At 47.7% G+C, this 12,715-nt stretch overlaps 1 protein-coding gene across 1 annotated transcript; it reads right to left on the bottom strand.

The window, feature by feature from the left end:
• Positions 1 to 3,849: 3,849 nt before the first annotated feature.
• On the bottom strand, positions 3,850 to 12,337 carry LOC125511323. Its single transcript, XM_048676667.1, has 11 exons — positions 12,109 to 12,337; positions 11,559 to 11,627; positions 11,395 to 11,466; positions 11,216 to 11,290; positions 10,606 to 10,719; positions 10,053 to 10,484; positions 8,050 to 9,297; positions 7,873 to 7,941; positions 5,862 to 7,121; positions 5,699 to 5,764; positions 3,850 to 5,179 (listed from the first exon to the last, which is right to left on the bottom strand). The coding sequence occupies exons 1-11, from the start codon at positions 12,242 to 12,244 to the stop codon at positions 3,996 to 3,998; spliced, it is 4,725 nt and encodes a 1,574-aa protein (XP_048532624.1). The 5' UTR covers positions 12,245 to 12,337; the 3' UTR covers positions 3,850 to 3,995.
• Positions 12,338 to 12,715: the final 378 nt, after the last annotated feature.

The following is a 12,715-nucleotide window of genomic DNA, read 5'->3' as shown; positions in this document are numbered from 1 at the left end:
TTGTCCGACATGGCAACTGCAGTTAAACGAACATGGAAGAGGGTTCGTACCATGGTAACTGCGGGGCGCGTGATGACTGTCACGCGGGTCGTGCGGGACCATGAGGTAGGAGACCTGACATACGGATGTGTGGGCGTTATCTATTTTGCCCACACGTAGGTGCGTGAGAGGGACCGCGAGAAAAAAAGAGGTGTGTGGGCATTACTTATTTTGCCCACACATCCTTTTAGACACCACACAAAACGTGTGGGTAGACATTTTAACGCCCATACGTATACATATGGGCGTTATCGGCGTCATTTATATTTCATATGCAAACATCGATAAATCATTTGTTAAGACATCTACTAAAAAATCGGAAGCTTCGATTTCCAGATAATGGTTCTAGAGACCTCCGAATTTCTAGCCAACAAATATGGCGCCATATTGGCCTTCCTAGGGCAATGAGAAAAATCTATGGAAATAAAATTACAAGCTAAAAACGAGCATTCTTTATAAATTGCCGCAGCCGGACCAACCTCCGTTCTGCATGATCTCAATAACTTCCATGCAACCACCTTCCGCGTAAATTTTGTTACATCCAATTTCATTAGCGAGGAGGAGTCCATCTCGTAATCCCCGTGCTTCTGTTGTTGTCGCATCTTCTACGAATGAGATGTTGTTGCATGATGTTGCCACAAAAAAGCTCGTATGGTCCCGTAGAAACGCACCTGTCGCCTCGGTGCCACTGTCACAATCGAAACCAACATCAAAATTCAGTTTAAGCATGCCCTCTGATGGCTTCTCCCAGCCACGTCTCTTTATTCTGCTCTTGAGAAATTTTTCGCAAGTGATGCTATTGCTTGCGTCGATCTAGTGGGTCTTCAACATCCCCCCGTTCAAAGAAATTAATTCAATTGGACCTCACACTTAGTCCCTATACAGCCGCTGACCAGCATCCCTTAAATCGCCTTAAAAAATAGGGACGATATAAGGGCGATCAGATGCGACCAGACTCCAGGTCATAGCGGTCCCACTAGCAGCCGGGGCCGAATCCTCTGACCTGCACAAGGCAAGTTAAAGAGCTAGAGAATCATCTATTCCTTCCGTCACAGTTAAATTTGCGTGCGTTTCCACAATAGACAAGGTTTAAGGCGCATTGCATTTATTTGTAGCAGCTAATTAGTACTCTGATATACTATTTCTATATGCATGCATAGTGTGAATGCTATTTTTTAGCCCATCTCACAACCAATAGATAACCACCTAGGTTCCAGAGAATTTCCAAGCGCGTTTTCTAAACCGTGACGGAGGAAGTATGTGTAAAATGGAGAAGTAAAGTCAGAGAATGTTCCCTGTTAAAAAATTAATGTTGTTCGCATTTTACTGTAGGTAATCATTGTTCTTAAATTATTGTGTTAGGCTGCAAATTAAAGGAATCTAGTGAAGGAAAATCAGGATGCGGTAGCTTACCTGACTTTCATTCCTATGTTAGAGGATATGGATCCCTAGCAGCCACCCGGAACTCCTTTCTGGTCAAGGCGGAGGGACCTAAATTGTAGTCCCACCTCAACGTGCGAGGCGGATGCCGATCGGCTTAAATAGCTACACCGGCGGATGACAACAATCTTCTCTCTGGTTGCATGGGTCGACCAACTCTTGTTGTGCGAACGAGTAGCTTGACACTAGATTGCATTTCATCAATCGATGATTGTTCATCGAGTGACAAGTTTATCTTGTTCATATACGTTGATGATTGTTCATCGAGTGTCAAGTTTATCTCATTCATATACGTTAATAGTCCTACTACAATCAAAGAGATTTTTAAATTGGTCATCGAATTTTGTTTCGGCCTACACCCTTGCACACACATTGTGATTAAAAAGCGCCATGCGAACATCAATGTTCCGTTTGTGAATAAGATATATCATGACTATTAATTTTCTCTGTGATAAGCATAAAAGATTAATAGTGACAGTCCATCTCCTTAACAAAGGATGCATTGGTGACTGAAGTTTATCGCTTTTGGACATTTAAGCTGGTCGATTAACTCCTCATGCGACATGGTGGGACGAAACATCCAAAACCCACCAGCCCCATACAGATGTGAAAATTAGTATGAGCAATATACTATTTGGTGTTTTTTACAGCCCCGCCGCCCCAACATCCGCAACATCCAAAATTATCGACGTGCACATGGCTGCGTATATTAGTTGATTTTGGAAATAGGGTTTGTAATTGCAAATGGCAAAACTTAAAGGCGCATCCGCTGACATTTGAGGGCTTAAATTTGCAGGTTATGGCTGTATATGCTCTAGGAGGGCCAAGTTGTCAGTTATCACGACTCATTTCCTCTCTTCCTATTGAGAGTCGCCACTTCTTCCCTCTTCTTTTTGGCATTTTCCTAAAAGGCATAGCTTCCCCTATGACAGATGACACCCCCCTCCTCCGAAGTGATTCGGGGGAGAGAAGATGCGAAGCTATGGTGAAGTGGAAAGAAGAAAGGATGGACAGTGTACGTGTTTGTTAGGGGAAGCCACAAAGGTCATGGGCCCACAGAGATGCCGGCCCAGGCCCTCTTAAAATCCAGCTCAAATTTTATTGAAGATGGCTCAGACCAGAAAACGGAGACCGAAAGCGCGCGGTGGTCATACCATTTCTTTCGTCTCTTTTCTCCAGCGGCCAGGGCGGCCGCCAAGATCCGCGCCTCCCAGCCTTGCCGTCGCGGCCGGAGGCGACGGCCAAGGGCCTTGTGATTGGTTAGGGCAGATGGGAACGGACGATCACCTCCGCGACGACGGTACCATCTCGGCGCTCCTCGCCTGCCGCTTTGATGCCGACAAGGTCGACGCGCTTGAGCTCCTCGCGCAGGGCGTCGATTTTCAAGGACGTCGTCACTATCTCATCCCACCTCGCGCAGGTTCTGTTCTTGCTAAGGCTTGCTTCTAGATTATGATATATTCCCTCCGTAAACTAATACAAGAGCGTCTGAAATCGAGATACCCTTTTGGTCTATACTCTTCTTTGTGATGCGCATGGTTTTTAACAGATTCAGAAGTGTCAGGTTCAGATGTTCTATGCTTCACTGTATTTGGATAAGATGCACACCACCGAACACACAAGATCTTGCTCCATCAACCAGCACGGCACTCCATCTCGAACAGTAAACTCTACTGAATCTTCCTTCTGAGCCAAGTCAACATTTAAGGAAGCATCTTTGTTCAAAACTAGGATGGTGGCCCGCGCAAATTCGTGGGCAGCATCTTGTTATTTTACAAAATTTAATACTAGTTTCATTTGGAATCTCCTCCCTCACGCACGATCATTGCCGCGCGCGACGCGGATGCGAGTGCGCGGCTCCGGTGAGCTGACGGCTGTCCATTTGTCGGCTAATTTGGAACAATGAAACCGTGGATCACTTTTTTATGTGTTTCGTGGCTAAGATCATCTGGAGCTTGCTGGAATGTGCTTTTAATCTAAGAACAGTGCCTGTTAACCTAAAACAATGTTTTGGGATTTGGCTCAGAAGTTTTCCAAAGAATTATAAATCTTTGGTCTCTGAATCACTGTCGGAACTGCTGCTGCGTTCTGAACTATTTGGAGGAGTAGAAATGATATTTGTTTTACAGATAAGAGGATCAATGATCCTTTTGCTTTGATTCATCCGTTGTGCCACTAGATTAATTCTTGCTCAGTTTTGCGGCAAAAACAGTAAAATCTAGAGGAACAGAGTAAATAGAGCGAATAAGTGAGATCTTCGGGGCTGCTCAGGCACAGAGACCTGCTGTACCGGCATCGCTAGAAAGGGACTTTGGCGAGATACCTGGCGTTGTATATATAACGGGCGAATTGGCCCAAAATGTGCATTCATAATGAAGCTTGTGCTTTACTCTCAGCTGATTAATTTACAAATGATTGATATGACTATCGATAAGCTTCACTTGAAGAGTACTCCAGAAACGAAGCAGCAAAAACAAAAAATCACATTGATGCGCTTAACATCGGCCGTAATCCAGCTATGTAATGGTAGCAGACTGGTAGATTTGCTGCATCACCCCTCTGAAGCGGTCAATGTCGAGGGTGACGTTCTGGCCGTTGAAGAAAGTCTCCCAAGCCACACCGAAACCCTGCCTTTGTATGGAGCGGGGGTCGGTGAAAACGGTGTGGTTCCTTGGGTATATGTACTTGAGGGTCGTCTCCTCGGCGGTGGCCTCGTACTCGACGTACCGGAGCCCCATGTCAGCCGTCGGCGCTCCGAAGGCACTAAAGGACGCCCACCTCATGTCGCCCCACGGGACGATCTGCATCACCGTGCCGTTGCGCGGGAGGAACACCAGGTTGGTGAGCCCTGCGCCATGCACACCCAATATCACGTCACATGAGTTCACCACCTCCGCGAACCGGGCCATGTCGCTCACGACCTCCGGCCCCGCGGATACCACCTCGAAACCGACCTCCGTGGCAGTTCCGATGGCCTCCGGCTCGTTGGCGATCTCCCTCGACCTGCGCCGCGACACCATGACGAGACGAGGCCTGCCGCCGGAGGTTATGTTTACGGGGGTCGCCCACTCACGCTTCAACGAGTAGGCTGACCGGAGAAAGTCTCGGAAGTCAGTCATCGTGTAGCCCTTGCGGGACAGAGCTGGGATGATCCCTAGTTCTTTATGGCTCTCAGTGCCGACGCGCACCGACGGGAAGCAACGGACCTCGTCGTCAGCGTCGAAGTCAATGACGGGGTAGATGGAGAGTGCGGCGAGGATATCCTTGAACTTGCCAAGCCATTTCGAGTCGTAGTCGGTGGCCACGAGCTGGACGCGGCCTTCGTACTCCCGCGCAGTGTTGAAAAGAGGGATGATGCCGTCGGTCATGGCGTGGAAGAAGTTGGCGAGGTAGCCACCAGAGGAGAAAATCACCGCGGGGACGTCGTGCGTCACCGTGCACCCTGGCGGATCCGGCCCCGGCGGGGCGCTCCATCGGATGGTCACCTCCCGAACAGTCTGCATAGTCTGTGGCTCCCACTTGCGCGTGTACGGGTGGATCGTCACCGTCCCACTCTCAGGTCGGTAACTGTCATCGGAAGCTGAGACCACATACACACTGGCGGCTTTGCCGTGCATACGGACGTCGCCTTCCATGGCGCAAGTGTCCATGCGCTCACTGCGAAAGTCGCAACTTGACTTGCTTCTTGGTGCCGCCGCATCTGTATCATGCACACAATAGTTATTAGTTTTTTCTTTGAGGAACAATATTCTTAATTAGTTCTAGTCAGAAACTTCGCTAGGTTTTCTTTTGTCACTCTTGGGAAAATTTCAATTGCAGTTGGATTATTTCATCATTGGCAGCTCCTTGGCAGCTCCTTAATACACGAGAACGGTGTTTTATAGGACTGGCTCTAGGGTGTCCCTTGTTCAAAAGAAAAATCAAAATATATTTAAAATTTACAAAAAGTATCATTTTTTTCTACAACTACATACACATGTTCTCTAAGTTTGTGCAAATTTTTATTAAGTAATATATGATTATTGGAAGGCTACAAAAAGAAGACAAAATTATGGCACAAAATATAACAAAGATTTAACCAGTTTTCATCTATATATTTGTCTGTTAGTATTTGTTCGTTTGCTACCAAATTCTAGTATATATCGCCAAACTCGTTGCCTCAACAAAATTATGAATGCAAATACATAGTGCTTGAGTATGCACTATACTTTGTACGTACCTGATTTTATCAAAGAACCATCTCCTCCCCCGTTCATGGCTTGGAGCCCCTTCTCATTCCCGAGATCTGCAACAGAAATACAGAATTCAATTTAGTCAGACTTGACTTTTGAATGAACAAGCTAATTGAAGCCCCGTTCTGCAGAGAAACGGCAGTTGATTACCTCTGTTCACATCGACGACGTCGCTTGATGCAGGAGAAGGTGGTGCTTCCACGACCGGAGCTGAATCAAGCGAAGGATCGGGCAACACACTATCATGGTAGATTTGCTGCAAGACCCCTCTGAAGCGGTTGATGTCGAGGGTGACGTTCTGGCCGTTGAAGAAGGTCCCCCAAGCCACACCGAACCCCTGCTTCTGTATGGAGCGGGGGTCGGTGAAGACGGCGTGGTCCCTCGGGTATACGTACTTGAGCGTCGTCTCCTCGGCGGTCGCCTCGTACTCGACGTACCGGAGCCCCATGTCGGCCGTCGGCGCACCGAAGGCACTGAAGGACGCCCACCTCATGTCGCCCCACGGGACGACCTGCAGCACCGTGCCATTACGCGGGAGGAACACCAGGTTGGTGAGCCCTGCGCCATGCACGCCCATTATCACGTCGCACGAGTTCACCACCTCCGCGAACTGGGCCATGTCGCTCACGACCTCCGGCCCCGCAGGGACCACCTCGAAGCCAACCTCCGTAGCAGCTGCGATGGCCTCCGCCTCGTTCGCGAACTCCCTCGACCTGCGCCGCAACACCATGACGAGACGCGGCCTGTCGCCCGAGGCCCGGTTTACGGGGGTCGACCACTCACGCTTTAGCGAGTAGGCCGACCGGAGAAACTCCCGGAAGTCCGTCATCGTGTAGCCCTTGCGGGAGAGAGCAGGGATGATCCCTAGCTCCTTATGGCTCTCGGTGCCGACGTGCACCGACGGGAAGCAACGCACCTCATCGTCGGCGTCGAAGTCGATGATCGGGTAGTTGGAGAGCGCGCCGAGGATATTCCGGAACTTACCAATCCACTTGGGGTCGTAGTCGGTGGCCACGAGCTGGACGCGGCCGTTGTACTCCCGCGCGGTGTTGAAGAGAGGGATGATGCCGTCGGTCATGGCGTGGAAGAAGTTGGCGAGGTAGCCGCCGGAGGAGAAGACCACTGCGGGGACATCGTGTGTCACCGTGCACGGTGGCGCTTCTAGTCTCGGTGGGTCGCTCCAGCGGACGATCACCTCCCGCACAGTCTGCATGGTTTGTGGCTCCCACTTGCGTGTGTACGGGTGGATCATCAACGCCCCGTTCTCTGGCCGATAGCTGTCGTCGGATGCTGAGACTACATACACGGTGGCGGCTTTGCCGTGCATACGGACGTCGCCTTCCATGGTGCAGATGTCCATGCGTTCATTGCGGAAGTCGCAACTTGACTTGCTTCTTGGTGCTGTCACATCTGCATCATGCACACAACAATTATTACTTATATTTTTGAGGAGAAATAGATCTAAATTGTCTTATATTTCTTTACAGAATGAGTACTAGTTAGACACTTCTCTTTAGGTTTTCCTTTGTCACTATTGGGAAAATTTCAATCGCAGTTCAATTATTCTACAACCCCTTCCATAGAAATAAGCCCCCATTACAGCCGGGAACTACTCGGTTTGTCTATGATTCAATCCACAACTCTTAAACTGATTCAAAATTGACTATCAAAATTTGCAAAAAAATGTACAACCAATAATAGTAATATATTGATGATTACTGGGAAGTTTCAAATATTTTTTCTTAACATGTTTACCAATATCCTGAAATTATAATTTCAGCCCATTTTTTCTCATATTTTTTCCAAAAAATAAAATTAACTAGAATTTTTTGAAATATTGTGGTATAAACAAGAATAATACACTGAACATTCTGGGGAAGTTTTGGTCATTTTGGCCAAACATATTTAAAATATTGTGAAAATATATTTTCTGCCCTATTTTAGTCTATGCCTTGACGTGTCAGCTGATTGGGCATTCAACAGGGTCAAACCCGGCCTATACTAGCCAAAACAAGGGTCAGGGAGGGGAGGGTTGAATCCTAGCCGGTTTTCAGAGATCTAGGTTGAATCCTAGCTGATTTTAGAGTTAAGTGTTGACTCTCTGAATAGCTAGTAAAATGAAATTCTCTCAGTTAAATATGCAGTATACTTTTGTACGTACCTGGTTTTGTCAAAGAACCATCTACTCCCCCGTTCATGGCTTGCAACCCCTTTTCCTCCTTTTTCAGATCTGCAACAGATTACAATATTCGAATTAGTCAGACATTGACTTTCGAACAAGCTAACCGAACCTCCATGTTCTGCAGACTGCAGATAAAAGCTCACTGAATTTAACTACCTTTGTTCGCGTCGACCACCTCGCTGGGCATCTCGTCGGGAGGAGGTAGTGCTTCGACGACTGGATCGGCCATTACAGTATTCTGGTAGATTTGCTGGAGCGCCCCTCTGAAGCGGTCGATGTCGAGCGTGACGTTCTGGCCGTTGAGGAAGATCCGCCATGTCATACTGTACCCCTGCCTGCTTATGGAGGGGATGTCGGTGAAGACGGCGTGGTCACTCGGGTACACGTACTTGAGCGTCGTCTCCTCGGCGGTCGCCTCGTACTTGACGTACCGGAGCCCCATGTCAGCCGTCGGCGCGCCGAAGGCACTGAAGGACGCCCAGCTCAGGTCGCCCCACGGGACGACCTGCAGCACCGTGGCGTTGCGGGGGAGGAACACCATGTTGGCGAGCCCAGCCCCATGCACGCCCACCATCACGTCGCACGAGTTCATCACCTCCGCGAGCCGGGCCATGTCGCTCATGGCCTCCGGCCCTGCCGCCACCACCTCGAAGCCGACCTCCATGGCTGCTGCCATGGCCTCCGCCTCGTTTGTGAACGTCCTCGAGTTGCGCCGTAGTATCATGGCGAGACGTGGCCTCTCGCCGGAGGCCCGGTTTACAGGGAATGACCACTCACGCTTCAGAGAGTAGACTGACCGGAGAAAGTCCCGGAAGTCCGTCATAGAGTAGCCCTTCCGGGAGAGGGCAGGGGTGATCCCTAGCTCCTTATGGCTCTCGGTGCCGACGTGCACCGACGGGAAGCAACGTACCTCGCTATCGGCGTCGAAGTCGATGACCGGGTAGTTGGAGAGCGCGGCGAGGATGTCTCGGAACTTGTCAACCCACTCATGGTTGTAGTCCGTGACCACGAGCTGGACATGGCCGTTGTACTCCCGCACAGCATTGAAGAGAGGGATGATGCCATCGGTCATGGCGTGGAAGAAGTTGCTGAGATAGCCGCCGGTGGAGAAGACCAACGCAGGGACATCATGCATCACCGTGCACTGTGGCGCATCCAGTCCTGGAGGGTCGTTCCAGCGGATGGTCACCTCTCTGATAGTCTGCATCGTCTCTGTCTCCGACTTGCGCGGGTACGGATGGATCGTCATCATCCCGTTCTCAGGCCGGTAGCTGTCATCGGACGCTGAGACCACGTACACTGTGGCGGCCTTGCCATGCACACGGACATCACCTTTCATGGCGCAGATGTCCATGCGTTTACTGCTGAAATCGCAAGTTGACTTGCTTCTTGGTGCTGCCACATCTGTATCTTATAGACAAGAGTTAGTAATTAGTACACTAGTTTGAAACTTCTCTTAAGTTTTGTTTTCTTACTATTGGGAAGTTCTCAATTGCCGTTAGACTATTTCATTTACGAGCAGCACTTACAATACAGTGCTCTTTTCGGGTGGAATATAAGAGTGGCATGGGAATATAGGTCGTCAATTTAACTATGAAAACATGTACAATATGCCAAAGAAATATATGTTTATACAAAGTTCATTGGATGATTGAATCTTAATTTTTTTTTGTGAACAACACATTTTTCACTAATCAAATTGACGTCCTGAAATCCATGTGGCTGACTTCTATTTTATTCCGGAGAGTATTTCATATTGGTACTGTACAACTAACACAGTGCCTGTTACTCCCTCTGTTCAAATATAAAAGGCCTAACACATTTTTCGAGATTGTCTTTAATTATTAATAAAATTAATAATATATAAGATGTATAATTTAAAAATTACATCATAATAAAAAGAGCTTCTTCCACATATGAATTTTTTGATATACGTGTTTAAACATACACATCATGTACTATAGTTCAATGATATATTTTTTGAACATACGCATCATCGTATACTATTGTTCTAACCCATGGTCAAAGCCTCAAAGGCAACCTTAAAAAAGTATTAAGCCTTGTGTATTTGGATGGTGGGAGCAGCATTAGTTTGTTTGCTATTTAATTTAGTCAGTCTTGAGTTTTACTACCATTATGCAGAGAAAAGGCGAAATTACCTCTCTTCGCATTGACGACGTCGCCGGGGGTCTCGTCGCTTGATGTGGGAGAAGGTGGTGCTTCGACGGCCTCGCGGGGTGCCTCGTCACTTGATGGGGGAGAAGGTTGTGCATCCATGGTGCCGCCGGGCGTCTCGTCGTTTGATGCGGGAGAAGGTGGTGCATCGTTGGCCTTGCCTAGCGTCTCTTCATTTGATGTGGGAGAAGGTGGTGCTTCGACGGCCTCGCCGGGTGTCTCGTTGCTTGATGTGGGAGAAGGTTGCCCTTGGACGGCCTCGCCGGGCGTCTCATCGCTTGATAGGGGAGAAGGTTGTGCACCGACAGCCTCGCCGGCCATCTCACCGCTTGATGGGGGAGAAGGTGGTGCATCGACGGCCTCGCCGGCCGTCTCGTCGCTTGATGCGGGAGAAGGTAGTGCTCGTACGACCAAATCTGAATTAAACGAAGGGTCAACCACACAGGGCATATACTATTACTGTTAGCGTCAATCGATGATTTCATTAGAGAACTGAAGCTTCTCAAGCTCGGTTAAAGAATGAGTTTTGTTGCGTACCATGCGCAGCTCTCAACTTGGCTACCTCAAGTAGTAGTTCTTTGTGCGCAGCTCTTAGCTCGGCCACCTCACGCAGTAGCTGCTTCTGCTGCTTCCATATTGCACTCTCTGTACCTGGGACGGCGAAAGAGGACGTAGTGGCGGAGTTAAATTGCCTGGATTACAATGGTTAATAGTATCAGCTTTCCTAAAGCTAGGCTCTAGTATTTCATTATAACACCATATATACTCGGTACCTCAAAACATAAAGCATTCTGTAGCCAATGCTAGTACTTCATTCCAAATTATTGAAGTTCAATTGAGCTCTATTCTAAGTCAAATTTCTTAGAGTCCATAGCATGAAAATGTACTAGCTAATATATAACATCAAATATACAGAGTATAAAAATGTATTTGATAATGAAACTAATTGGGCATGGTAGATGTTGATATTTTTAAAAATATGGTCAAACACGAACTTCAATTAATTCGGTACGGAACGAGTATTATAGAATGTGTGGTGCACTGCGCGTTTAGACAAACTTGACTTTTGGACAGGCTAATTAACTTAACCTCTATTCTGCAGATAAAAGGTGATTAATTACCTATGTCGGCAAAATACTAAAATTACCTCTGTTCGCACCGACAACCTTGCCAGCCATCTCGTGGCTGGATTCGCGAGAAGGTGGTGCGTCGACGACCGAATCTGAATTAAATGAAGGATCCGTATACCACTGTTGTTAGCGCCAATCGATGATTTACTTAGAGAGCTGAAGATTCTCTACTGTAGCTCGGTTAAAGATCGAGTACCATGCTCAGCTTTGAACTTGGCTACATCATGTAGTAGTCGCTCCTGCTGCTGCCATATTGTATCCTCTATACCTGTGATGGCGAAAGAGGACGTAGCGGGAGGTTAATTGCATGGATTTCACGTTAACAATCCAGCTGAGTGCATACTCTTTCACTCCGCTCACCTGAAGACGGAACCTTGTGAGTCGACTGTCGAAAATACTCCGCAGCTTCGGTAACGCTGGTCCCTGTAACTGCAAGCCATGGAGGAAAGTCATGTTCAGCTGTAGATTTTACATGTAAAGTTGTCAAGATCGAACTACAAAACCGATGTCTCGAGAGGTACGCGCCCTTAAAAGGATCACGAAAATGTTAATCCGGATCGAGATCTTGTCAACTTCAAAGCGAGGGGTTGATTTGATTCATTGGCTGGCGTGCATGCATGTGAAAAAAATCAGTAGGCCCAACTCTGAACAGTTGTTTAATTCTTGGTGAATTCAAAAACTAAGCATTTTATCCAAGATGATCAAGCTCATGGTCAAATTATACATACTCATGCTGCAACAAATATGTATGTTGAATCATTGTTACAGCTTACTATGGACCAACAGTACTACTCTTCTTCTTGGAAAGATGGATCGAACAAGAACGCACGCGCGTACATAGATCAGATGAACACTCAGAAAACAGATGAACACTCGAAAAAGAGTTCCGATTATAATCGAGAGGACTTACGTCGGGGAACCTGCGGCATGTAGTCGGCATTGAGCAGGACGAAGACGAGGATAGGAAGCAGAAGCCACACGATGGCCCTTGCTCCTGCTCTGCTCGCAAGCTTCTTGCCGCTCTCGTTCCTCCTGGCCTTTTTCATCTCGCAGCCGGGCTGCTCTTGTACTGGCTTGAGCACTTAGCTCTCTACTGAATAATGGTGGTCACTGATCCTCCCTCACTGACCTCGGAGCTACTACTAGTATAGTATGTGTGCGTGGGACTTAATGACACTCGAGGTCAACCCGAAGATTTAGTACAAGTGAAGCGTGATGTGATCTCCTTTCTGAACGCGCTTTAATGCGCGAGCTTAGTTTAATCCGAGCTTTCTCATACTCCAGAGTGTGTCTTAAGTCTTTGGGTTGACCTCGACCTGGAGTGTCATTAGATCCCATGCACTGTAATAATGGCTCCATTGCGTTAATCGAGCATATATACAGCCATTCGCCGACTAAGCATACGACTAGTCTATTCCACTCCTACGCTCTCGTGATAAACCACGATAAAATATCTCTGTCGTACAGTAGTTCTCCTTATACCAAATTGTACTGTAGTTCTTTTTTTTTCTAATAGT

The sequence above is a fragment of the Triticum urartu genome, chromosome 5 (genome assembly GCF_003073215.2).
Source record: "Triticum urartu cultivar G1812 chromosome 5, Tu2.1, whole genome shotgun sequence".
NCBI lineage: Eukaryota > Viridiplantae > Streptophyta > Magnoliopsida > Poales > Poaceae > Triticum > Triticum urartu.
This window is presented reverse-complemented; position numbering and strand designations above follow the sequence as displayed.